The sequence below is a fragment of the Oncorhynchus gorbuscha genome, linkage group LG16, assembly GCF_021184085.1.
Source record: "Oncorhynchus gorbuscha isolate QuinsamMale2020 ecotype Even-year linkage group LG16, OgorEven_v1.0, whole genome shotgun sequence".
Lineage (NCBI taxonomy): Eukaryota > Metazoa > Chordata > Actinopteri > Salmoniformes > Salmonidae > Oncorhynchus > Oncorhynchus gorbuscha.
This window is the reverse complement of record NC_060188.1, coordinates 42,596,158-42,620,206: the sequence shown is the minus strand read 5'-3', so window position 1 is coordinate 42,620,206 and position 24,049 is coordinate 42,596,158. Positions and strand designations below refer to the sequence as shown.

Here is a 24,049-nt window from a genome sequence, read left to right as displayed (position 1 = left end):
CACACTGAATTATACCTGGGCCAGAGAAACAAAGAAACCCAAACCTATAACAGCCACGACTCCCTTATGGAGAGCTGCAGAATGCAGCCGGCGGTGAGGGAGGAGGATGTGAAACTTTCTAAGTCATTAGGTTCTCAACTTCAGCCTGCTGTCGAGTAAATGTGTCCGTGTCGGAAAGTCTTCTCTCCCTGCACCACTGTGCTGAAGAGAGGAATAACTCAAGCCCGTTCCCCCCGCTCCGCGCGCTACCGCGTGCTGCTAAAGGATGACATCATTCTTTTAGAGAGCAGCCAATAGGAGGCCAGCACATAGAGGCTTTCTGGGAGCGCTGTCCGTAAAGAGGAGAGATCCCCAAGCAAAACATCTCTCCCTCCACACCCACTCCTACCTGACCCCAGCCCCTCAGTGGGAATAAAAATGACCTTTCATGTATTTGATTAGAAGTTGGTAGACGAAGGAGGGAGACAGCGAGCGGGAGCGCGTGTGAAGGTGAAAGCCAGCTGCAGCCTCGATCAGAATCGTCTCCCCTCTTTTTTATTTTTTCTTTAATACAGGAGGCACAAACACATCTCAGCAAATCCGGTTTTACCGTCCACGACTCAAAACACAAAAACAAAGGAAGGCATTCTGCTAATCACTCAATTCCTCCTCAAACAGTCAGAGGAACCTTGAGGAGTGCCTTTTCATGCAAATCCTTCCAAACCCGCCACCACAAACCAACACAGTCATCAGTTGCATCTACTAACTGCTCTACTGTCCAACACCATTTCACAGCCTTTTCTCATGAAAAAAAATAAGACAATCGCACTGATTCTGAGGCAGTCAAGGCAGCAGAGAGAGTTCGGCAGGATGTACATCCTGTGTGTGTGTGTATAAGAGAGAGTAATGTGAACAGATAGGCCTAAGCCTAGCAATATAATGAACAATAGCAACATGTCCATGAGCTAAAAACTGCCAACGCAGGGAGGCAGCAACAAGGAGACATGATTGCATCATTCCACAGGCCAGTCATCAGGGGACTTCAGTCAAACAACTGGTCTCCAGCTACAACAGTGCTTCTTGTGAACACTCCGTTAGAGGATGTATTGAGAACCAGGAAGGAAGCTATATAAGTTTGCCAAATATATTTAAACTCAGTTTTTTACAATTCCTGACATTTAATCCTAGGTCAGTTAAGATATCCACTTTATTTTAAGAATGTGAAATGTCAGAATAATAGTAGAGAGAATTATTTATTTCAGCTGTTATTTATTTTATCACATTCCCAGCGGGTCAGAAGTTTACATACACTCAATTAGTATTTGGTAGCATTGCTTTTAAATTGTGTAACTTGGGTCAAACTTTTTGGGTAGCCTTCCACAAGCTTCCCACAATAAGTTGGGTGAATTTTGGCCCATTCCTCCTGACATAGCTGGTGTAACCGAGTCAGGTTTATAGGCCTCCTTACCCGCACATACTTTTTCAGTTTTGCCCACAAATGTTCTATAGGATTGAGGTCAGGGCTTTGTGATGGTCACTTCAATACCTCGACTTTGTTGTCCTTAAGCCATTTTGCCACACCTTTGGAAGTATGCTTGGGTCATTATCCATTTGAAAGACCCATTTGCGAACAAGCTTTAACTTCCTGACTAATGTCTTGAGATGTTGCTTCAATAAATCCATGTAATTTTCCTCCCTCATGATGCCATCTATTTTGTGAAGTGCACCAGTCCCTCCTGCAGCAAAGCACCCCCACAACATGATGCTGCCACCCCCGTGCTTCACGGTTGGGATGGTGTTCTTCGGCTTGCAAGCCTCCCGCATTTTCCTCCAAACCTAACAATGGTCATGATGGCCAAACAGATATATTTTTGTTTCATCAGACCAGAGGACATTTCTCCAAAAAGTGCAATCTTTGTCCCCATGTGCAGTTGCAAACCGTAGTCTGGCTTTTTGTATGGCGGTTATGGAGCAGTGGCTTCTTCCTTGCTGAGCAGCCTTTCAGGTTATGTCAATATAGAACTCGTTTTACTGTGGGTAAAGATACTTTTGTACCCGTTTCCTCCAGCATCTTCACAAGGTCCTTTGTTGTTGTTCTGGGATTGATTTGCAGTTTTCACACCAAAGTACGTTCATCTCTAGGAGACAGAACAAGTCTCCTTCCTGAGCAGTATGACGGCTGTGTGGTCCCATGGTGTTTATACTTGTGTACTATTGTTTGTACAGATGAGTGTGGTACCTTCAGGCGTATGGAAATTGCTCCCAAGGATGAACCAGACTTGTGGAGGTCTACAATTGTATTTCCTGTGGTCTTGGCTGATTTCTTTTGATTTTCCCATGATGTCAAGCAAAGAGGCACTGAGTTTGAAGTTAACCCTTGAAATACATCCACAGGTACACCTCCAATTGACTCAAATGATGTCAATTAGACTATCAGAAGCTTCTAAAGCAATGACATAATTTTCATGAACTTCCCAGGCTGTTTAAAGGCACAGTCAACTTAGTGTATGTAAACTTCTGACCCACTGGAATTGTGATACAGTGAATTATAAGTGAAATAATCTGTCTGTAAACAATTGTTGGGAAAATTACTTGTCATGCACAAAGTAGATGTCCTAACCGACTTGCCAAAACTATAGTTGATTAGCAAGAAATGTGTGGAGTGGTTGGAAAAACAAGATTTAATGACTCCAACCTAAGTGTATGTAAACTTCCGACTTCAACTGTATACTGTACAATGTCCATCCCTGCTCTGATCAACAAGATTGTGATTCTAATTGGAATAGAGTGTGTGTGCATTAGTGTGTGTGTGTTGGGATTTCTCCCATGGGACTCATTGTCCCTGCAGTGCTCAGGAGAATGACAGTGGCGAGACGGGATCCCTCCATATCCCTGAGCCGTAGCAAGGCTCAGTGAACACTGAACACACACACCCCCCCGCTAGGCCGCCTCCGTCTGTGTGTGTGTGATCATCAAGCTGTGTTGGGTATACCATCACAGACAAACGTGTGTGTGTGTGTGGGGGGGGGGGGCACCGGGCTCACATTCCCAGCTAATCAGTTGTGCGCGGACAATTAGAATGTGTGAGCTGCCGAAAGCCCCTCCAGCCTGTTTAAAAAATGGCCAGCCAAGCAGAATGCTGAGTTCTGTGAAAAGCTGTACAACTTCCACACAGAGAACGTTTCTTTCTTTCTTCACCAGCCACTTGCATATATTTTGGACCACTGCCCATTTAATTAAACGCAACAACAACAACAACAAATCATGAATACAATTGGTTCTCCCCAACTATTCTTCCCCTACCAAATACCTCCTGCAACAGTGAACGCAGAAAGTTGCTATTCTAATAATTGGTGTTACACATTTCTTTTTTTCCTTTTAAGAGCTTAGAGCAGAAATATCAAACATTGCCTTTGGTCTACAGCTCTTTATAGAATCCGTATGATGCAAAATAATCCCACGCTTGACTTTCCAGACCACCGTTCCCTCAAATTATTTGGGGGTACTGAGCAAATGTTTGGTCTTGTGAGCGGAAACTTGAAACGTGAGAATTTTGTGCAACTTCCAGCGCGCGTGTACAGTGAGGCCGTACCCTTACAATTTTAGACAGTAGCCAATAGGCCATTGTGGTTATTTCTGCATAATGTAGACCTACCAACAAAACCAATGGAGCAAATCCCAGAACATTTTCACATGGAAATAGTTGTTGATTTCTATGATATAGTCTACAGTAGCCTGTATGTGGTGGTCAATGCAGGTCTACATTGCATGAAACTTCATTATTATTATTATTATTATGTTCTTTCTCCCCAATTTCATGGTATCCAATTGGTAGTTACAGTCTTGTCTCATCGCTGCTACTCCCCTACGGACTCGGGAGAGGTGAAGGTCGAGAGCCGTGAGTCCTCAGAAGCTTCTTGACACACTGCTTGTCTAACCCGGAAGCGAGCCGCACCAATGTGTCGGAAGAAAACACCTGGCGACTGTGTCCGCGTGTACAGCGCCCGGCCCGCCACTGGAGTCACTAGAGCGCGATGTGATAAGGACCGGGTGGCCAAACCCTCCCCCTAACCCAGACGACGCTGGGACAAATGGGTCACCCGGTCAAGGCTGGCTGCGACACAGTCCGGGATCGAACCCGGATCTGTAGAGATGCCTCAAGCACTGCAGTGCCTTAGACCGCTGCGCCACTCGGGAGGCCCATTTTGACATTATGAAGGGCTTGACATTAATTCATGATTTTTTACTTGGTCTGTAACAACATGGGCCAAATAGGTAACTGTAAATTGCATTGTTATGTGTTGAATGACGCAAGAAACCACTTAACACAATAAAATCTCCTATTATTACCATACAGATAATTAGACAATGTAGAGTATCACTCTGCGTATTGGCTTATTTGCATATTCAAGACTGTCTCAAAATACAACACTGCCCCTTTAATTAATACATACACTTTTGACCAGACTGGCTTTTCAAAGACAGCTTGAAATGTAGCCTACAAGTTGCAGGAAGCAGTAACTCCCCACTGCTGACCTATACTTATATATAACTGGGCTAATAACTCGCTAACTAGCAAGGGATGTCAACAAATGTGCACACGCACGGCTCTGAACAGAAAGAGCGCTCATGGGCTACCCCCGCCAATAGCATTCTGCTCTGTAGTACACCGTCTCTGCCTACCACAAAATCACCGTCTCAGTCTGGCAAAGTTAGATGCGTGTTGATTCCATCACAGAGAAAACGTTGATCTATACAATGCAAACTAATGGGGCGAACTCGGCCAAGTTCAATGTCTTGCGTCTGTGCGCGGCCTGGCATTTCTTCTCCGTGGCAGTCCTGGAGGAAATGCGCGGCCGCACACACGCGCAGCTTAGAGGGAACATTGGTCCAGACCACCAATATGCCCACGGTTTAAACAGGCAAGCCCCTTTGGCCATATGAATAGTTGATGAAGGCTCCATCACAATGCTTTCCTGCTCCACTACCCACACAAAGTGCCTCAGCAGACCGCTGTGCTGTGGTATGGTGTACTGTACTGGGTACCGTTCTCCGGCTTGGAGCCCACTTCTCTCCTGCAAAACAGGATTCCTGCCTTTTAACAGGGCCTTTCCTTCCCACCCAGTCCCTGTAGAGAGAATGGGGAGATGAGAGGCAAGAGAGAGGAGGGAAGAGAGCGAGAAGGAGAGGGAAGAGAGCGGGGAGAAGGAGAGGGAAGAGAGCGGGGAGGAGAGGGAAGAGAGCGGGGAGGAGAGGGAAGAGAGGAGGGGAGGAGGAGGGGAAGAGAGCGGGGAGGAGAGGGAAGAGGGAGCGGGGAGGAGAGGGAAGAGAGCGAGGAGGAGAGGGAAGAGAGCGAGGAAAGAGAGGGAAGAGAAGAGAGGAGGAGAGGGAAGAGAGCGAGGAGAGAGAGGGAAGAGAGCGGGGAGGAGAGGGAAGAGAGCGTGGAGGAGAGGGAAGAGAGCGAGGAGGAGAGGGAAGAGGGGAGAGAGGGAGAGAGAGCGGGGAGGAGAGAAGAGAGCGAGGAGGAGAGGGAAGAGAGCGGGAGGAGAGGGAAGAGAGCGGGAGGAGGAGAGGGAGGAGAGGGAAGAGAGCGGGGAGGAGAGGGAAGAGAGCGGGGAGGAGGGAAGAGAGCGGGGAGGAGAGGGAAGAGAGCGAGGAGGAGAGGGAAGAGAGCGGGGAGGAGGAGGGAAGAGGGAAGAGAGCGAGGAGGAGAGGGAAGAGAGCGAGGCGAGGGAGAGGGAAGAGAGCGGGGAGGAGAGGGAAGAGAGCGGGGAGGAGAGGGAAGAGGCGGGAAGAGAGGAGGAGGGGAAGAGAGCGAGGAGGAGGGGAAGAGAGCGGGAGGAGAGGGAAGAGAGCGAGGAGGAAGAGGGGAGGAAGGGAAGAGAGCGGGAGGAGAGGGAGGAGAGGGAAGAGAGCGGGGAGGAGAGGGAAGAGAGGGAAGAGGAGAGGGAAGAGAGCGAGGAGAGGGGAAGAAGAGGAGGAGAGGGAAGGAGGAGGAGGGAAGAGAGCGGGGAGGAGAGGGAAGGGAGAGCGGGGAGGAGAGGGAAGAGAGCGGGGAGGAGAGGGAAGAGAGCGGGGAGGAGAGGGAAGAGAGCGGGGAGAGGAGAGGAAGGAGAGAGGGAAGAGGAGGAGGAGAGGGAAGAGAGCGGGGAGGAGAGGGAAGAGAGCGAGGAGGAGAGGGAAGAGAGCGGGGAGGAGAGGGAAGAGAGCGGGGAGAGGGAAGAGAGCGAGGAGAGGGAAGAGAGCGGGGAGGAGAGGGAAGAGAGCGGGGGAGGAGGGAGAGGGAGGAGAGAGCGGGGAGGAGAGGGAAGAGAGCGGGGAGGAGAGGGAAGAGAGCGGGGAGGAGAGGGAAGAGAGCGGGGAGGAGAGGGAAGAGAGCGGGGAGGAGAGGGAAGAGAGCGGGGAGGAGAGGGAAGAGAGCGGGGAGGAGAGGGAAGAGAGCGGGGAGGAGAGGGAAGAGAGCGGGGAGGAGAGGGAAGAGAGCGGGAGGAGAGGGAAGAGAGCGGGGAGGAGAGGGAAGAGAGCGGGGAGGAGAGGGAAGAGAGCGAGGAGGATAGGGAAGAGAGGAGAAGGTGAGGGGGCAGTGAGAGGGGAAGAGGAGAGAGGAGGGAACGTGTTGCCTGTGTGTGAGCGTGCATGTCTTGGATTGGTGACCCCAGACGCCCCATGGTAAAGTGCCTGCCTGGCTTGAGCAGAACAGTCCGGCTCCATAGCACTCCAAGTACTATGAAAATAAGAACCTTCCCCTGGAGCTGGGGAGGAAAGGGGGGGGGGGGGTCAGCAAGGCTGTCATCTTAGCTACGATGATGTAATCACTAAAATTAGCCCCAGAGGCAGCGGCGGGCAGCAGCGGTTCAAGCAGCACAGAGGGAATGATGTTAACATTTAGATGTAGGTCTGGCCTGGATCGTAGCCTGCGGTATCGTCTCAGGTCCCAGATCCACTCGCCCTGGTCTGCTTGTTCCCGCCGGTTTCACATGACACACTATCTCCAGGGCTTTCACTTGCATATACCGGTAGTCAAAGTGGCTGGCCTGATAACAGTGTTTTACAGTGTTGTTGCTACAGCTGCTGTGCTCTTATTATGGAATATCAGAGCAGTTAATTACTGTGTTGTAAAAAAGCCTTGTGGTGTTTGTATAACGGTACATCAGCGCAGGCTGGTGTTGTGTGTGTTTGCCTGGTGTGCTGGGGCTGGGAGGCTGAGGGGTGGTGGCTGGGTGGAGGGGGGCTGGGAGGCTGAGGGGAAAGACATGATAAATCACCCAGCAGCCTCAGGCCTCAGTAAAGGGGAGGAGCATGGAATTGAAAACCCCCAGAGGTCTCCTCTGCTCCCAACCCCCTCTCCCCCTTCCTCCTCTCACCGCCCCACCACTGGCCAACATCCCTGCTCTATCCCTCACCCCAGGGGCCGTTTGGCTCTGACAGAGGGGCACACTACTACTCCTGCCGCTCGGGGGTTAAATGTGCATTTTGATAGGACCAGACGGGATAGCGCTAGATGGCGAGATGAAGCGAAGTGGACGTGTGCCCCAACACGTCACATGCCAGACAAGGTAACGGAGAGTAGGGGGACAAGACAGAGAACATCATGCTCACCTCTAAAAGATGACACAAGGGTCTCTGTGACAGCAAGTCAGCGAGCAGCCATTTGCAGCACGACGCCATGAGACACATCCCAATGTCATCATGACCTACAGTATCTACAGAGCCCGGCGGAGATGTGGAGCTGACGTGTAAATTAGCACTGGGATCAGGGTACAGACAGACAGCCCTCTATGTAACACAACCCAGCCAGCAGCGCACTGACTAATCTCGAATGGCTGAACACCTCAGACTCTGTGATGATCGTGATACCGAAATACACAGAGATACAACATCCGCCGAGACCTGATGATTAGTCACTAACCAACGAGTGACTAGCACTGAAGTTACGCTAAAGCTAGGCTGCGTTCCAATAGCCGTGAATGTTTCCACACACCTAGATGCTAACGCTAGCTACGTGACTGGTGGAGGTGCTGGTGCCGGAGAGGTTAGAGGACAGGAAGGGTAAGAGGAAGAGAGGCACAGCCTGCAGCAGACGTCTTGCAGACTGACAGGAAGTGAAATACCGCAGACCGTTGACTAGCCTAGCGACGCACCAAGACAAAGCAGAGACGTGCAGACGAATGATCATCTCTCTCCAACATGAATGTAGCCTAGTCATTCTATTCAGGCCAAGTTGAGACATTCATGGGTCAGTTACCGGGTAGACCAGGTCTCGTAGAAACGTAATGATCCATGTAATAGTGTCTTGGCTAGGAAAGCACTTAGTACATAATTCTGAAAGCCAGGTGAGGTGATGTGTCCTTTTAAGGCAAATACAGAGAGGGGTAGAAGTGAGTGACTGTGTGTGTGTGTGTGTGTGTGTGTGTGTGTGTGTGTGTGTGTGTGTGTGTGTGTGTGTGTGTGTGTGTGTGTGTGTGTGTGTGTGTGTGTGTGTGTGTGTGTGTGTGTGTGTGTGTGTGTGTGTGTGTGTGTGTGTGTGTGTGTGTGTGTGTGTGTGTGTGTGTGTGTGTGTGTGTGTGTGTGTGTGTAATTGAGGAAGGCAAGTAGGCAATTGATGTCCTAATAAAGTGGGCCAACGGAGTCATCCTTCCGTTCATTCGTCAGCATCCGTATATTAAATCCCATGGTGCATCATGGTAGTAATACACCCCAGGTCTCCAGGGGGCTTAGCCTGGAGGAGGGTGATATTTCTGGATCAATGACAGCCAATGTCAACAGCACGTCATAGGGATACTCATCAATTAGGGCCACAGGTAGACACAACGACACTGCTTTTGTCTGGTATACACAACATAGCCTGGCGGTCCAGTTTGTTGGCGCTTTAGCCAAGTCGTCTAAAAATCTATCCTGGCGGACCTTACGGGTCCTTGAGGCAAATTTGTTCAGCATGAGGAAAGACACCTACACACAAAGCTTCAAGTATCTAGGTCAATGTGGGCGTGTATGTGAGCTTGTAAGAGAAACATGCGTAGAATGTTTTCCCCCTGTGTCGTACAACAGCTGATGAAACATTGTGTCAGTGTTATTTCCTGTCGCTGGTTGAAAACACAATCTACAATGGATCATCTAATCAGCAGGTTTTCATACGTTTTCGGGTTTTTCCCCTCCCACTCACAGACAATCCTAGCAAAATTCTTGATTGATTTGCAAAAAATTTTTTTTTTTATAGAAAACTATGACAGGAAGGTACTTAATTGTTACCCAGAAATGACTTGATATCAATATAAAAACGTCTGCATTGGGGCCTTTAACAGACACCGCCACAGTCAGTGAAGAAGTCAAGCTTCCAACGTACCTGGTTATACGCATAATCCTAAAGGACGACCACAGCAAGCATCAGGGATGGAGAGGGAGAGATGGAGGGGCGGAGAGAGAAAGACAAGACATCAGGAGGATCAACAGAGGACAAAAACACAACTTGAGTTAACTTATGACTTCACTGTTAAGGCATTGATCAGTTTGGCTCTGTGATCAGGTGGCTGGTGGTGGGAGGAAGGGAGGCTATGTTTAAGCCAGACTCTATTGACTTTCGCTGGACATCCTTCCGGGAAGGGCTGGGCTTCAACAATCCCAGCAGGAGAGGGGAAGGGATGTCGCGGAGATGGGGACGTCGACCGCCTTGTCAGGGGGCGTGATGGAGCATGGGCCGGGGTGATTACTGAGAACAACAACTGAAACACGGCAGTGCCTGCGCCCAGCGATACTATCAGCAGCATGAGGGAAACTCCCCCGACTGACAGGAGGGGAAACCAGGGAGCTGACACGCACAGATGCAGATGTATCACCCACACAGGTGTAACAGACACACAGAGACACAGAAACACACACACACACTCACTCATATGCTGCACTCACACGCAACGCACACACACACCCCCAACAGTTCACACACTACTTGTCAAACACAGTGTAAAGTATTCACACCCCTTGACTTTTTCCACATTTCGTTACGTTACAGCCTTATTCTAAAACCAATCTACACACAATACCCCATAATGACAAAGCAAAAACAGGGTTTAAGACATTTTTGCAAATTTATAAAAATAAACATAAAAAATACCTTATTTACATAAGTATTCAGACCCTTCGATATGAGATTGAGAAATTGAGCTCAGGTGCATCCTGTTTGCATTGATCATCCTTGAGATGTTTCTAAAACTTGATTGAGTCCAACTGTGGTAAATTAAATTTATTGGACATGATTTGGAAAGACACGCCTGTCTGTATAAGGTCCCACAGTTGAAAATTCATGTCAGAGCACAAACCAAGCCATGAGGTCGAAGGAATTGTCTGTAGAGCTGCGAGACAGGATTGTGTCGAAGAACAGATCTGGGGAAGGGCACCAAAACATTTCTGCAGCGTTGAAGATCCCTAAGAACACAGTGGCCTCCATCATTCTTAAATGGAAGAAATTTGGAACCACCAAAACCTTTCCTAGAGCTGGCCGCCCGACTAAACTGGGCTATTGGGAGAGAAGAACCTTGGTCAGAGAGGTGACCAAGAACCTGATGGTAACTCTGACAGGGCTCCAGAGTTCCTCTGTGGAGATGGTTGTCCTTCTGGAATGTTCTCCCATCTCTGCAGTACTCCACCAGTTAGGCCTTTATGGTAGAGTGGCCAGACGGAAGCCACTAATCAGTAAAAAGGCACATGACAGCCAGCATGGAGTTCGCCAAAAGGCACCTAAATGACTCTCAGACCATGAGAAACAAGATTCAGTAGTCTGATGAAACCTAGATTGAACTCTTTGGCCTGAATGCCAAGCGCCACATCTGGAGGAAACCTGGCACCATCCCTACAGTGAAGCATGGTGGTGGCAGCATCATGCTGTGGGGATGTTTTTCAGCGGCAGGGACTGGGAGACTAGTCAGGCTTGAGGCAAAGATGAACGGAGCAAAGTACAGGGAGATCCTTGCCGAAAACCTGCTCCACAGCTCTCAGGACCTCAGATTGGGGTGAAGGTTCACCTTCCAACAGGACAACGACCCTAAGCACACAGCCAAGTCCTTCAGTGGCCCAGCCAGAGCCCGGACTTGAAACCGATCAAACATCTCTGGAGACATCTGAAAATAGCTGTGCAGGAATGCACCCCATCCAACCTGACAGATCTTGAGAGGATCTGCAGAGAAGAATGGGAGAAACTCCCCAAATACAGGTGTACCAAGCTTGTAGCGTCATACCCAAGAAGACTCGAAGCTGTAATCATTGCCAAAGGTGCTTCAACAAAGTACTGAGAAATGGTCTGAATACTTATGTAAATGTGAAATATAAGTTTAATTGGAATAAATTAACGCAAATTTCAAAAAACTGTTTTGCTGTGTCATTATGGAGTATTTTGTATAGATTGATTAAATTGTGTAAAACAAAATGTTAGAATAAGCTTGTAACGTAAAATGTGGAAAAGGTCAAGGGGTCTGAATACTTTCCGAAGGCACTGTACTTTCCTCACAGGACACACACACACCATTTCATACTGACACGAATAGCAAGCAAGCCCCCTGCAGAACATGGAACAGGCTTTATAGAGCCGCGGTAGTTCAGCGTGGATTAAAATGTAGAATACAGGCATGAAATCTACGCAACAATTATTCCTACGTACGTATCCTGGACACATTGGAAGCTGTAGACCAACATCTCAACCACAAACTGCTCTTAGACCTTTACCTGTCACATAACAACCAGTACTTCGTTAAGCCGTCTGTTCAACCTTTATACCTTCCACCACAGCAGTCAACTCTTCTTACTCCACACAGAGACCTAAGTACACCGACACCTTGGCTTCCACACTGTTGTCAATGGTATCGTCCTGTCTGAGCCTAGTATACGTCCTTTAACTTCAACTGTGATAGTGAGTAGGCTATACATTAGCGTTAGTCCTTACCGTGGGCTCCTGGCCGTCAGTGATCAGTTCCCGCTCTCCCCGGGGGTTGACTTTGCGAAAGCGCCGGCGGGAACGTCTCTGGGACGCCTCCCTCTGCAACGCCCTCTCCTCGACCTCGCTGGCATTGTCCACCTGAAACACATGACCAAGCTGAGCTTCAGCGCTAGAGCTCTGGGTCGGGAGTGCAGGGCCTCCACCACTACTAGTCTGTCCCTGTTCTGACTGATCCCAGTTCTGACTGGCTGCTGGTTCTGAGATCTGATCCTGGATCAGGTCCTGTTCAGGCTCCTGGTTGAACATCCAGTTCTTCCACAGCACAGATAGCCTGTGCAAGCGCAGCGTCATGGGGACGGCATCCACAAGACAGGCGAGAGAAGAGGCGAATATAGACGAGGACGGTGTGAGGCGCTCTCTCTAGCTCTCTTCGAGGCTGTGACGAGAATAGCTCTAGTCATTCTGTCTCGGTCTGCTGTCTAGAGTCAGGAGGCTGTTGCTGTTGCTGTACAACAGAACTCACAGTGAGGCCACAGTTTCCTGCAGGAAACCGTCAATATACAAATATCCTTTCCGAGCAGAACAGAACAGAAAAAAAAGAAAAAAAAGATTCCGGCCATACAATTAATTCCTGAGCGCTTTGTACTACTACACTGTTGTTATTGCTGGGGAATTTATTTCCTTTTCACGTTATACACTGAGTGTACAAAACATTTGGAACACCTGCTCTTTCATGACAGACTGACCAGGTGAATCCAGCTATAATCCCTTATTGATGTGACCTGTTAAATCCACCTCAATCAGTGTAGATGAAGGGGAGGAGACAGGTTAAAGAAGGATTTTTAAGTCTTGAGACATGGTTTATGTATGTGTGCCATTCAGAGATTGAACGGGCAAGACAAAAGATTGAAGTTCCTTTGAACGAGGTATGGTAGTCGGTGCCAGACGCACCGGTTTTTGTCAGGAGCTGCAATGCTGCTGGGATTTTCATGCTCAACAGTTTCTCGTGTGTATCAAGAATGGTCCTCCACCAAAAGGACATCCAGCCAATTTGACAACTGTGGGTAACATTGGAGTCAACATGGGCCAGCATCCCTGTGGAACGCTTTTAACATCTTGTAGAGTCCATGCCCCAAAGAATTTTGACTGTTCTGAGGGTAAAAGGGGATGCAACTAAATATTAGGAAGGTGTTCTTAATGTTTTGTACACTCTGTGTATAACCAAAGCTGAGCAAATAGTTTACATTTGTGAGGTGATTTGTGAAACGGAACTATTGGAAAACATTGAAACTACGAATTTTTTTTAAGTTAGAATGCTTCAACTGTTCAAGAGTCACATATTTTAAAGAGAGTATTTTCACTAGAACAACAACGCTTTTTTGACTGTCAGTCATACGGTGGGGTTTTTACTTTTTCATTTTTTTTTTAAAGTCAGTGTTGCTTGAGAGGAGACTTTACGAGGCCATAGAGCGGGTTTATCGGGACAGTGGAGGAGCTGATGTAACCTTCCAGTCTCTGTGGTGTGTTTGTAAAACCCATCAAATTCTGCTTGTTTGGACACAGTGAGGGCCAAATGCCACCGCCGACCTAGCTGGAGGAAAGAAAAGCGGGAGCCGGGAAAAAAAACCGTTAAAAACTCAGTTAACAGAAAACATCTGCACTCGTCTGAACAATGCTGGGCTTCCCCCCCCCCCCCCAACTCCTCCCTCTCTCGCTTTCTATTTCCTTCTCCGAGTCGTGAAATCCCTGCTCACGCAAACAAACTTTTTCCACTGTATTTTACACATCACAGGTGGACAATTACCTTACACAAGAACAAGTTTTATTGACGACTGTTTCCCTACGCTCAATTACTTCGATGACATTTCTAATTCATATAGGAGTGGGTGAGCCTGGAGTAGAGTGGGATTGAGGAGGAGGATGCAGAGGAGGGTCAGAGTGGGGAGGGTAGTCTGCAATATATAAACCCAGAATGTGTGTGTGTGTGTGTGTGTCTTGGTGTACAGACTGCAGGGCTGTCATCTCTGTGAGCTCCAGTCATCCATCAGGATGTAATGAAACACATGATGGGCATAGAGGATGAGAAGAGATGGGAGAGGCATGACAACGCCCCGGACCCCTCTCCTCGGCACATCAGCTGGCCGGGACAGACGGTAGAGACTATATGCACACAGCTGACCTGCAAAACAACTAACCACAATCTGAAACTGACCCCTTAACCCCAACCAAAACTTTAAAGGACAAGTCTGCCATTAATAACAGATTATTATGCTGTTAGTATTTATGCACTTCTGTAAGATTTGAAACGCATTGATGTTTTATCCTTGTTTTTGTCATTTTAAAAAGCCTCTATTGCCCTCGTCTACAGCATACGCCGATTCCCAGGGTGCATTCCGTCTCCCATTATGCAATTCTCTGCCTAGTTAGCCTGCAGTTAGCTGTCAGGCCCAGACGTCTAAATATATTGCTCATGTCATAAGTTATGAGTGGACTTCGCATTACTTTTGGGTAGTAAATATATTATAATGCTTGCATGGACGTCTTGCTGAATATATATGTTCATGTCATTATCACCAATCAGCAACGCTCGCCCATCCAACCTGACAGAGCTTTAGATTTGTCATTATAGGGGTATTGTGTGTAGATTGACTAGGGGGAAAAAACAAGTTAATCCATTTTAGAATGAGGCTGTAATGTAACAAAATGTGGAAAAAGTCCAGGGGTCTGAATACTTCCCAGATGCACTGTACATTTCCCGGGCGGTAAAAGCTTCGCGTGTTGTGCCGCACACGGGACTCAAGCATTTTTTTCGGCTTTGTTTAGGCTACAGAGACAGGACAGGCATTAAAGGAGATAAATGGACTCTGACAATAGGCCTACAGTAAGAGGCACGCTGTGTTGAGTGATGTGGTAAAGTCCGTTGTATTTTGAAAAGTAGACGGCGACAGTGTTGTGTTTATGTGGAGTTCCCTTGTGCATGTTGTCGCGCGCGCAGGAGGCCCGCGGCTGTTGTTTCCTGCTTGCTTGGCAGAGTTCGCGGAAAAGGTCAAACTGTGAACCCCGTGACCCAAATTGATCACATGAAATGTATACGTCGTATCTCACAATCGATTGGGCCTCCCGAATTTAGCACGTTGGCAGTGACAGAATGCTTATTTTTGGTCGTTGTAGATTTGCAGCATTCCACAAAGTTCTATCTAGCGCTGTAGCGGGGGGGAGGGGTGTATAACCTTGTGACATTACTCTCGCTCTAGCTCCCTCAGTGAGATAGTGCTGGACTGTCTGTCAAAGTGTGCACCTTTAGTGAGATAGGTGCACACTTTGACAGACAGTCCAGCACTAAGTCAGAGAGTTTTAGCCATGCTCTTTTTAGGGCAACGGACAGATGAGGCTTTTTCCTGCAGAGACCACTCATGTGTGCTTGTGCGTGCGTTAGCCACTAACACGCGTGTGCGACAGCAAGGGAGAGTAAAGCCCACACGTCAAGGCCGTGCTGTAAAAGCCTGGCCATTTAGCCTGTCACTAGAGATTAACAGAGAAACGGACCCCGCTTGACACAGATACGAGGCTCAAAGATTTTCTGTCATGGTTGAAATGTACTGAATAACAACTCTAGGAGGGGTTGGTTTATGCTGCTGTAATGAAAAACCAACCAGACTGAAAGCCTAACTGACTGAGCATCTCAACCTAACATTAAAAACACTCTTAAGGACTAATAACTGTAATAACACACATAGTAGTAAACAGAACGTCTCAACTCCAAGAGTCTGTCCATGTGGAAAGATATTTCCTGCTCGGACCATTAACAAGTTATCTCCTGGATGGGCCGGTCTCGGTGCGTGAACTACAAGGAAGGAAGGCAGGCAGGCAGGCAGGCAGGCAGGCAGGCAGGCAGGCAGGCAGGCAGAGTAAAATGCCAGACATCTCCAACGAGTCCAACCACTGGCCTGGCTGCGCAAATGACGTGAGCAGTTAGTCTGTGATAATTCCCCAGGAGTCAATCAGCTAATTGGTTGGAATGTGAGTGATTTGACTGAGTGGTGCAGCAGCATGAGTGAGGAGAGGGAACCTGAGTGAGTGAGTGAGTGAGTGAGTGAGTGAGTGAGTGAGTGAGTGAGTGAGTGAGTGAGTGAGTGAGTGAGTGAGTGAGTGAGTGAGTGAGTGAGTGAGTGAGTGAGTTTGTTTGTGTGTCTGCGTGACTGTCTGTATTGGCTCAGGTTCCCTCCATTACCTGCCCTGGAATATTAATGGGAACGAATGTCCTTTTCAGTCATGCAACATGGCTTCATTTGAACACACATGCAGTGGCTAAGCATTAGGCACGGCTAGGCTGTTCAGGAACGCACTGAGGCCACAATTGGGTGTGGGAATGATGCAAAACGCATGTCCATTAAAATAGTCAGTAATGTAAAGGTACATGATTGACACCTTTGTCGGTTTAGAACTAAAGTGATTATTCTCCAATGACTTTGCTACGACGCCATCAATGAAGGGTCGTTCCCAACATTCCCTGTCTCGTTTCATTCTCTCTCTGCTTCCTGTGTGGACTGATCCAACAGCACCCACAACACTGGCTGTGGTTATTAGCAGTCCTACGGACGATAGGGTGAGGATATGGGCATATAGGAACAACAAACAAGCAGCTTACGTAATGCCAGTCCCCCCGTCCTCCCGGGCACAGGTAATCAGCCAGTCCATCTGCACACGGTGAAGACTTTCATTTCCCCCACCCCCCCATACCCCTCCTCTAGTGGATGATAACCAGCAGACGGACAGAGGACCTAGACCAGCAGGCCAAATCTAATAGAGGAGCTCATTTCCTGCTTCCTCCCTCCCTCCTTGCCTCTGCTTCAGATGCAGCGGTGCACCAGGCTCACTGGGCAGGCTGCTCAGGGAGATGGCTCGAGTAGATTGCTGTACCTGCCCTGGCCTCTTGACCGGTGTGCTGGAACTATGACGAGCTGTAGTTGCCTCGCAGACAGACAGACACACGTCAACGTAGGCCTGCGCACTGATTGGGTGACTTTTGTGGGCATCGCATCGAGTTGTATCATTGTCCTCCTAAGATCGAGGCTATCAAGGCCTCGTTGATACGAAGCTGATATACTCCTGGAGAGGAGAGATTCAGGACAACAATCTAATTCTCTAGGAGCTGTGTGCATTTCCTTTGCCTGGCGACCCAGACTCCTCGCCCCGGCCAATCGCAACGCCACGCGCCCATGGATGTTCATTTCTTTTCCTCAATGGGTCCGGATACGAGAACACCCCCCCCCTCAACGATTTCTCGACCGCACGTGGGTGAAGTGGCTTCCTAACGCCACAAGTCACTGTTTTTGTTCCTGTCTTTCTGTACTGAGTCGGTAGATATGGAGAAAGGGAGAGAGAAAGAGAGAGCGCAAGCGGGACGAAGCGGCGGCTCAACTCACCACGATCATTTCTGTCGGCTCTAAAGTGATGCATTCACAGCCTCGCCTGCCCCCCAGCTGCTTGCCAAAGCTGTGGGGAGAGAGAACACACAGCACAGAGGACAACAGAGTATTAAACCAAGAGGCAGAGAGACGTCTTCACATGGCCAGGCTGGCATCCACCCACGTCCTGTACAACACTGAATACACTTTGACATAGCAAATTAGAGATGCTGATTTTCAGTGGCAGTTTCAATGTATTGCAGATTCAGTCAATACTGATGTCTGTGTCCGCGAATGCAAACCTCCAATTCAAGCAACAACAGGCCTATTTCGAAGAGTGATCCAGAGAAATCAACACTCATTCTCCGCTAAGGCATTGAGTTGAACTGGAATTGGTCATTTAGTGCCAGGCTAAAGTTGAAGAAAAACAAGTTCCACCTTAAACTAGACAAGTCAGTTAAAAACAAATTCATATTTACAATAACGGCCTACCGGGGAACAGTGGGCTTAGCTGCCTGGTTCAGGACGCAGGACGACAGAGTTTCACCTCCTCAGCTCGGGGATTCGATCCGGCAACCTTTCGATTACTGGCCCAACGCTCTAACCACCAGGCTACCTGCTGCCCGCTCTCTCAGCGGGATGCTTTTTAATCAAATAAAAGGACAGGTAGGAGGACAGGTTCATACAGAGTCAACTGCTCCCCTCTGGACAACAAGCTCATGTTCGACTAGGATCACAAATGAGCTTATTGGTCTCCACACAACACCGGGCAGCGTCACAAATTCCCAATATATTACACCACTTTTGACCAAGGCCCATCGTGCACTACTTTTGACCAGAGCCTATATATATATATATATATATATAGGGAACAGGGTTGCTATTTGGGACAAACGACAGGACTCAACCGCTTCACTGGTTGCGCACCACCAAAAACACAACAGGCTGGCTCGGATAGCCTCCACACTTCTCCTTTCAGATCAAATCACACGGAATAATAGTATCACAGTCAGCCCAGTGACTTCCCCATTCACAGGAATGGAGCGGGTTCTCTGTACCATGATTTCCTCATGAGATACCAAACCAGTCACTAACTAATTCAACCCAACGGGGAAGTGTGCGAGGAGAGAAGATAGAAGACAATCAGAAAGAAGCAGATGGCGCCGAAAATAATGGCGCTCCAATTAAGAGCGAAAGCGAGGACTTCAGCACTGTGAAGCTACTGCTCTGTGAGACTCACTGATTTTAATTACGAGACGCGTGCTGAGCAAGAACAGTCCTGTATCGTACCTTCCCACTCTCCTTGTCATGGACTGTGTGCTCTTCCTCTCAGTGGCCGATGTGACAACTCATTTAAGCGTGTTCTCCCTATCCCAGTCTGTTGTCCTCACTTGCTTCAAGATGTCCACCATTGCTCCTGTACCCAAGAAAGCAAAAAGGTAGCTGAACTAAATGACTGATCGCCCAGTACCACGCACTTCTTTCATCGTGAAGCGTTTTGAGGCTAGTTAAGGATCCTATCACCTCCACCTTACCAGGCACTCTTGACCCACTACATTTCGCATATCGCCCCAACAGGTCCACAGACGACACAATCGCCATCGCACTGCACACTGCCCACTGCCCACTGCCCACACTGCCCTCTCCCACCTGGGCAAGAGAAGAACCTATGTAAGAATGCCGTTCATTTGACTACAGCTCAGCCTTCAACCCCATACTGCCCTCCAAGCTCATCACTATGCTCAGGGCCCTGGTTCTGAACTTCCTGACGGGCTGACCCCAAGTGGTTGGGCGCTATCCAGATTTTCATATCGTCATACCATCATTCTCTCATCCCGGGATTTAGGGTATTGCCCGCTGAGCACACAAGGGGGCACCAAAATAAAACACAACAAAAAACAAAACAAAAACAACAAAAAACCACATTGGGCGTCTATTGCCAGAATGCTAACAAAATGATGTAGAGAATCTCTATGGAGGCTGTGGCTAAGTATGCTAACGAGCGCAAACAACAACAAAACTGAAAAATTGTAAAGACAGCATTTTTTATTGTAAATAAGAATAGGATGTTTAAAACCACTTCTACATTAATATGGATGCGGACATGATTACGAATAGTCCTGAATGAACTGTGATTAGTGAGAAACTCAGAAGCACAAATATCATACGGCTCCTAAAACGCTAACCTCCCATGCTATTGTAATGGTGAGAGGGGAAAGGGGGATACCTGGTCAGTTGTACAACCGAATGCACTCAACTGAAATGTGTCTTCCTCATTTAACCCAGCCCCAAAAGGTTAGCATGTCTTGGCGGTGTGATATTTCCGCCTCCAGCTTTCTCACTCATCATTATTCACCATTCATTCAGGACTACGCGTAAGAATTCGGATTGACGTAGAAGTGTTTGGAAACATATTCTATTCGTATTTACAATAAAAGTGACTCCATAATGACAATACATTATTTGCCATTTGTTTTCTATTGGGCACAAAATCATCTGAAACGCAAACCAAAACAAACAAATGCATCCAACAAGTGTGTAGAGCCACAAGCCTGGGACCAAATAGTACACTTTTGACTACTTTAATACTTTAATAGACATTAAGTGAATTTGTCCCAATACTTTCAGTCCCCTAAAATGGGAGAACTTTGTACAAAAAGTGCTGTAATTTCTAAAGGGTTCAACCGATATGGGATGAAAATACCCTCAAATTAAAGCTGACAGTCTGCACTTTAACCTCATAGTCATTGTATCATTTCAAATCCAAAGTGCTGGAGTGCAGAGCCAAAACAACCAAAACATTTTCACTGTGCCAATAATTCTGGAGGGTAAATAACATATCTTTATATTCCAGTCTCTGACACTGCTCTTTCTGAATGTCTTTATTTTTGAATTTCGTGACCAATAAAAGGTTGATTTTGATTCGATTTGTCCGCGTACCAAACGGCATCTTATTTTCGAAATAGTGCACTACTTTTGACTAGGGCACGACAGGGAATAGGTTGCCATTGGGACGAAGCCCTACTTACCCAGCCCAAAGAGAGAGATGCTCTAATCATGGGTGGATTCACACAACGAGAACGGCACATGTTCCCCGGCAGTTTGATTTGAGACAGATCTCCAAAGAAAGAAAGTGTTTCTTCATTTGGTGTCCGCCGATGGAAAAAAACGTTTCATTACACAAGAATGTTTCTGATTTCTGAGAATGGAATCCACCCTGCAACAAAGGAACCATTACGTAAACATTGGGAAATATCAAAGCTTGTGTGTAAACTAATTTGCCAGGTGAAATGGTAGGTTTCTAACTAAGCCACAGGTCTGGTAGCCTGATGTCATCAACATGCTCAGTGTGTGTGAGACTGAAACTTCCATTGTTGCAATATGTCTCAGAATCCTGGGCATCATATCGTGCCAGGGGGCACGACTTAAGGCTCTTTTCTTAAACAGTCAAACATATGTTTACATTGCCAAAGCAAGTGAAATAGATAATAAGCCAAAGTGAAATAAACAATAAAAAATGTACAGTAAACATCACACTCACAAAAGTTAAGGAATAGAGACATTTCAAATGTCATATTATGTCTATGTACAGTGTTCTAACAATGTGCAAATATTTTTTTTAAAGCACAAAAGGGAAAAGAAATAAACAATTATGGGTTGTATTTACAAAGGTGTTTGTTCTTCACTGGTTGCCCTCTTGTGGTCTCTCTCTCTCTCTCTCTCTCTCTCTCTCTCTCTCTCTCTCTCTCTCTCTCTCTCTCTCTCTCTCTCTCTCTCTCTCTCTCTCTCTCTCTCTCTCTCTCTCTCTCTCTCTCTCTCTCTCTCTCTCTCTCTCTCTCTCTCTCTCTCTCTCTCTCTCTCTCTCTCTCTCAGGTCCTCTCTCTCTCTCTCTCTCTCTCTCTCTCTCTCTGCATCTCTCTCTCTCTCTCTCTCTCTCTCTCTCTCTCTCTCTCTCTCTCTCTCTCATAGTGAAGGCGTAGACTCAGGTTTTCCGGGTCTCTATGTTTTTGGTTGGACAGGTTTCTCAATTTCTTTCTTAGATTTTTGCATTCTTCATCAAACCATTTCTACTGGGCGCCTCTCCCTCTCTCTGCGCGCCTCTCCCTCTCTCTCCGCGCGCCTCTCCCTCTCTCTCCGCGCGCCTCTCCCTCTCTCTCCGCGCGCCTCTCCCTCTCTCTCTCCTCCGCGCCTCTCCCTCTCTCTCCGCGCACCTCTCCCTCTCTCTCTCCGCGCACCTCTCCCTCTCTCTCCGCGCACCTCTCCCTCTCTCTCTCCGCGCACCTCTCCCTCTCTCTCCGCGCACCTCTCCCTCTCTCTCCGCGCACCTCTCCCTCTCTCTCCGCGCACCTCTCCCCTCTCTCGCACCTCCCTCCTCTCCGCGCACCTCTCCTCTCTCACGCACTCTCCCGCACTCTCTCCTCTCACCACTCCTCCCTCTCTCTCCGCGCACCTCTCCCTCTCTCTCCGCGCACCTCTCCCTCTCTCTCCGCGCACCTCTCCCTCTCTCTCCCTCTCCGCACCTCTCCCTCTCCCTCCGCGCACCTCTCCCTCTCTCTCCCGCGCACCTCTCCCGCCGCGCACCTCTCCGCGCACCTCTCCCGCCGCGCACCTCTCCCGCCGCGCGCCTCTCCGCGCCCCCTCCCTGTCTCTGCGTGGATTTGTGATGTCGTATGTTTTTCCCCCAACACCACTTTCCATCAATTTGTAGAGCAGACCCTCATGCCAAATTGAGTCGAAGCCTTTTTTGAACTCAACAAAGCATGAGAAGACTTTGTCCTTTTTCGGTTTGTTTGTTTGTCAATTAAGGTGTGCAGGGTGAATACGTGGTCTCGCGTATGGTGATTTGGTAAAAAGCCAATTGTACATTTGCTCGGTACATTGATTTCACTGAGGAAATGAACTAGTCTGCTGTTAATGATAATGCAGAGGTTTTTCCCAAGGTTGCTGTTGAGGCATATCCCACGGTAGTTATTGGGGTCAAATCGAGGAGGATGTTAAAGAGTGTAAGTACAGCCAATTGGAATTTTTGGTCTGTATACGTGATCATTTCATTTAGGATACCATCAACACACTCGCTCACTGTCTCTCTGCTCAGATAGGGTTGGAGGGCTGCTTGGCTTAATCAGCTGTGAGAGCCGGAGGTCAAGCCTTGCTTTGACAACTCTCTCCACACTCCAGTGAGGCTGGGCCCGGCCTTGTGCAGCCTGTCAGCTGATGGGAAATGCTGCCTGCCAAGCCTTTCTGCATGCCTGCCGAGCTCCATCCATCTCATCCCCCAGGAGCTAATATATGCCTACTGCCTACGCCTCACTCCAGCCCTCCATTATCTCCCTCTCTCCCCTTATCTGACACTACAGTGCCCCACCACAGCAAAGGCATCAGCAGCTCTGGCCCCTCGGGCGAGGCAAGATTGACTGGAACACAGAGATCCTATTTTTCGCTCGAAGCGCTGTTATCAAAAAAGTTATGTGGTAAAGTAACTGGATTATGACAAATCTAAAAAGCCAAAAGCAACTTACTGTCCTTTAGAGTCCTAACATTTTTTTTTTGGGGGGGGGGGGGGTTACTAACAGATAGGTCTTTCTGCAGGTGTTGAGGGGTTTTTCTCTCCAGATGTCCAGTAAGAGAAGAGGTTCAACCGAAACCTCCAGACAGCTGCAAAGCCTAAGGCCCTCGGTGAGAAACTAAAGCCCCACACACACACACACACACACGTCTTTAAGCCAAATATAGACACTTCTTGAGGTAGTCATGTTACCCTCCTGGTAACCAAGCCTGGTCAATAAGTAAACTCAGTTCGGGAACAGCTTGGTTAGAAACTAAAAGAAAACAGAAGTTGTTTAGCACCCGTGTCGCCACGGTAACGATGACTAACAATGAAGAGAGAGAGCGCGACCACAAACCACTGTCTAGCTGGAGCATCTTGCTCTTAGCTCAGACTGTTCTGCTCTCTTGGGACAAAACGCCACAGTCATTAACACTACAGCCAAGACCATATCGGCTAGCAATAAATTGACCGACATGAAAATAACACAATGCACTGAACCTAGTACTAGATAGGCCTAGTACTCACAACATTTTGAAATACTCATCAACTAGTCGAACCCCATTTTAGTTACTAGAAATGCTTGACTGCTACATTACAACTACGTAAAACAAACTATTGTTACTATGCCCAGCAGCAACAATCACAAAATAGCATCAATGTAAGGGGGGGGGGGGGGGGGGGTCGATGAAATTCAAGAAAGTATTTAGGTGAAATTGAGTGTAATTCTATCAAACTCAAGCCACAGGGTTGAATATTGACACTAGCAGAAAGGACAGAGGCTTTTTGTTAACCACGGCATACTATTTATAGATTTATTTTTATTTCACCTTTATTTAAACAGGTAGGCAAAGTTGAGAACAAGTTCTCATTTACAACTGCGACCTGGCCAAGATAAAACAAAGCAGTGTGACACAAACAACACAGAGTTACACATGGAATAAACTAACGTGCAGTCAATAACACAATAGAAAATCTGTATACAGTGTGTGCAAATGAAGTAAGGAGGTAAGGCAATAAATAGGCCATAGTAGCGAAGTAATTACAATTTAGCAATTAACACCCCATTGATAGATGTGCAGATGAGGATGTGCAAGTATAAATACTGGTGTGCAAAAGACCAGAAAAGCAAAAGCAAATATGGGGATGAGGTAGGTAGTTGGTTGGATGGGCTATTTACAGATGGGCTGTGTA

At 47.8% G+C, this 24,049-nt stretch overlaps 1 protein-coding gene across 6 annotated transcripts in view; it reads right to left on the bottom strand.

Annotated features, from left to right (window-relative positions):
• Window positions 1-24,049, bottom strand: part of LOC123999125 (rap guanine nucleotide exchange factor 6-like) — a 136,432-nt gene that overhangs the window by 79,603 nt on the left and 32,780 nt on the right. For 5 of the 6 annotated variants that reach the window (XM_046304557.1, XM_046304564.1, XM_046304560.1 and 2 more), the window contains exons 5-7: window positions 17,329-17,398; window positions 11,909-12,040; window positions 9,323-9,340 (exon numbers count right to left, since the gene is read on the bottom strand). In XM_046304557.1, the coding sequence (XP_046160513.1) occupies window positions 9,323-9,340; window positions 11,909-12,040; window positions 17,329-17,398 (220 nt within the window). The remainder of the gene's footprint in view (window positions 1-9,322; window positions 9,341-11,908; window positions 12,041-17,328; window positions 17,399-24,049) is intronic. The other variant, XM_046304559.1, reaches the window with a different exon arrangement.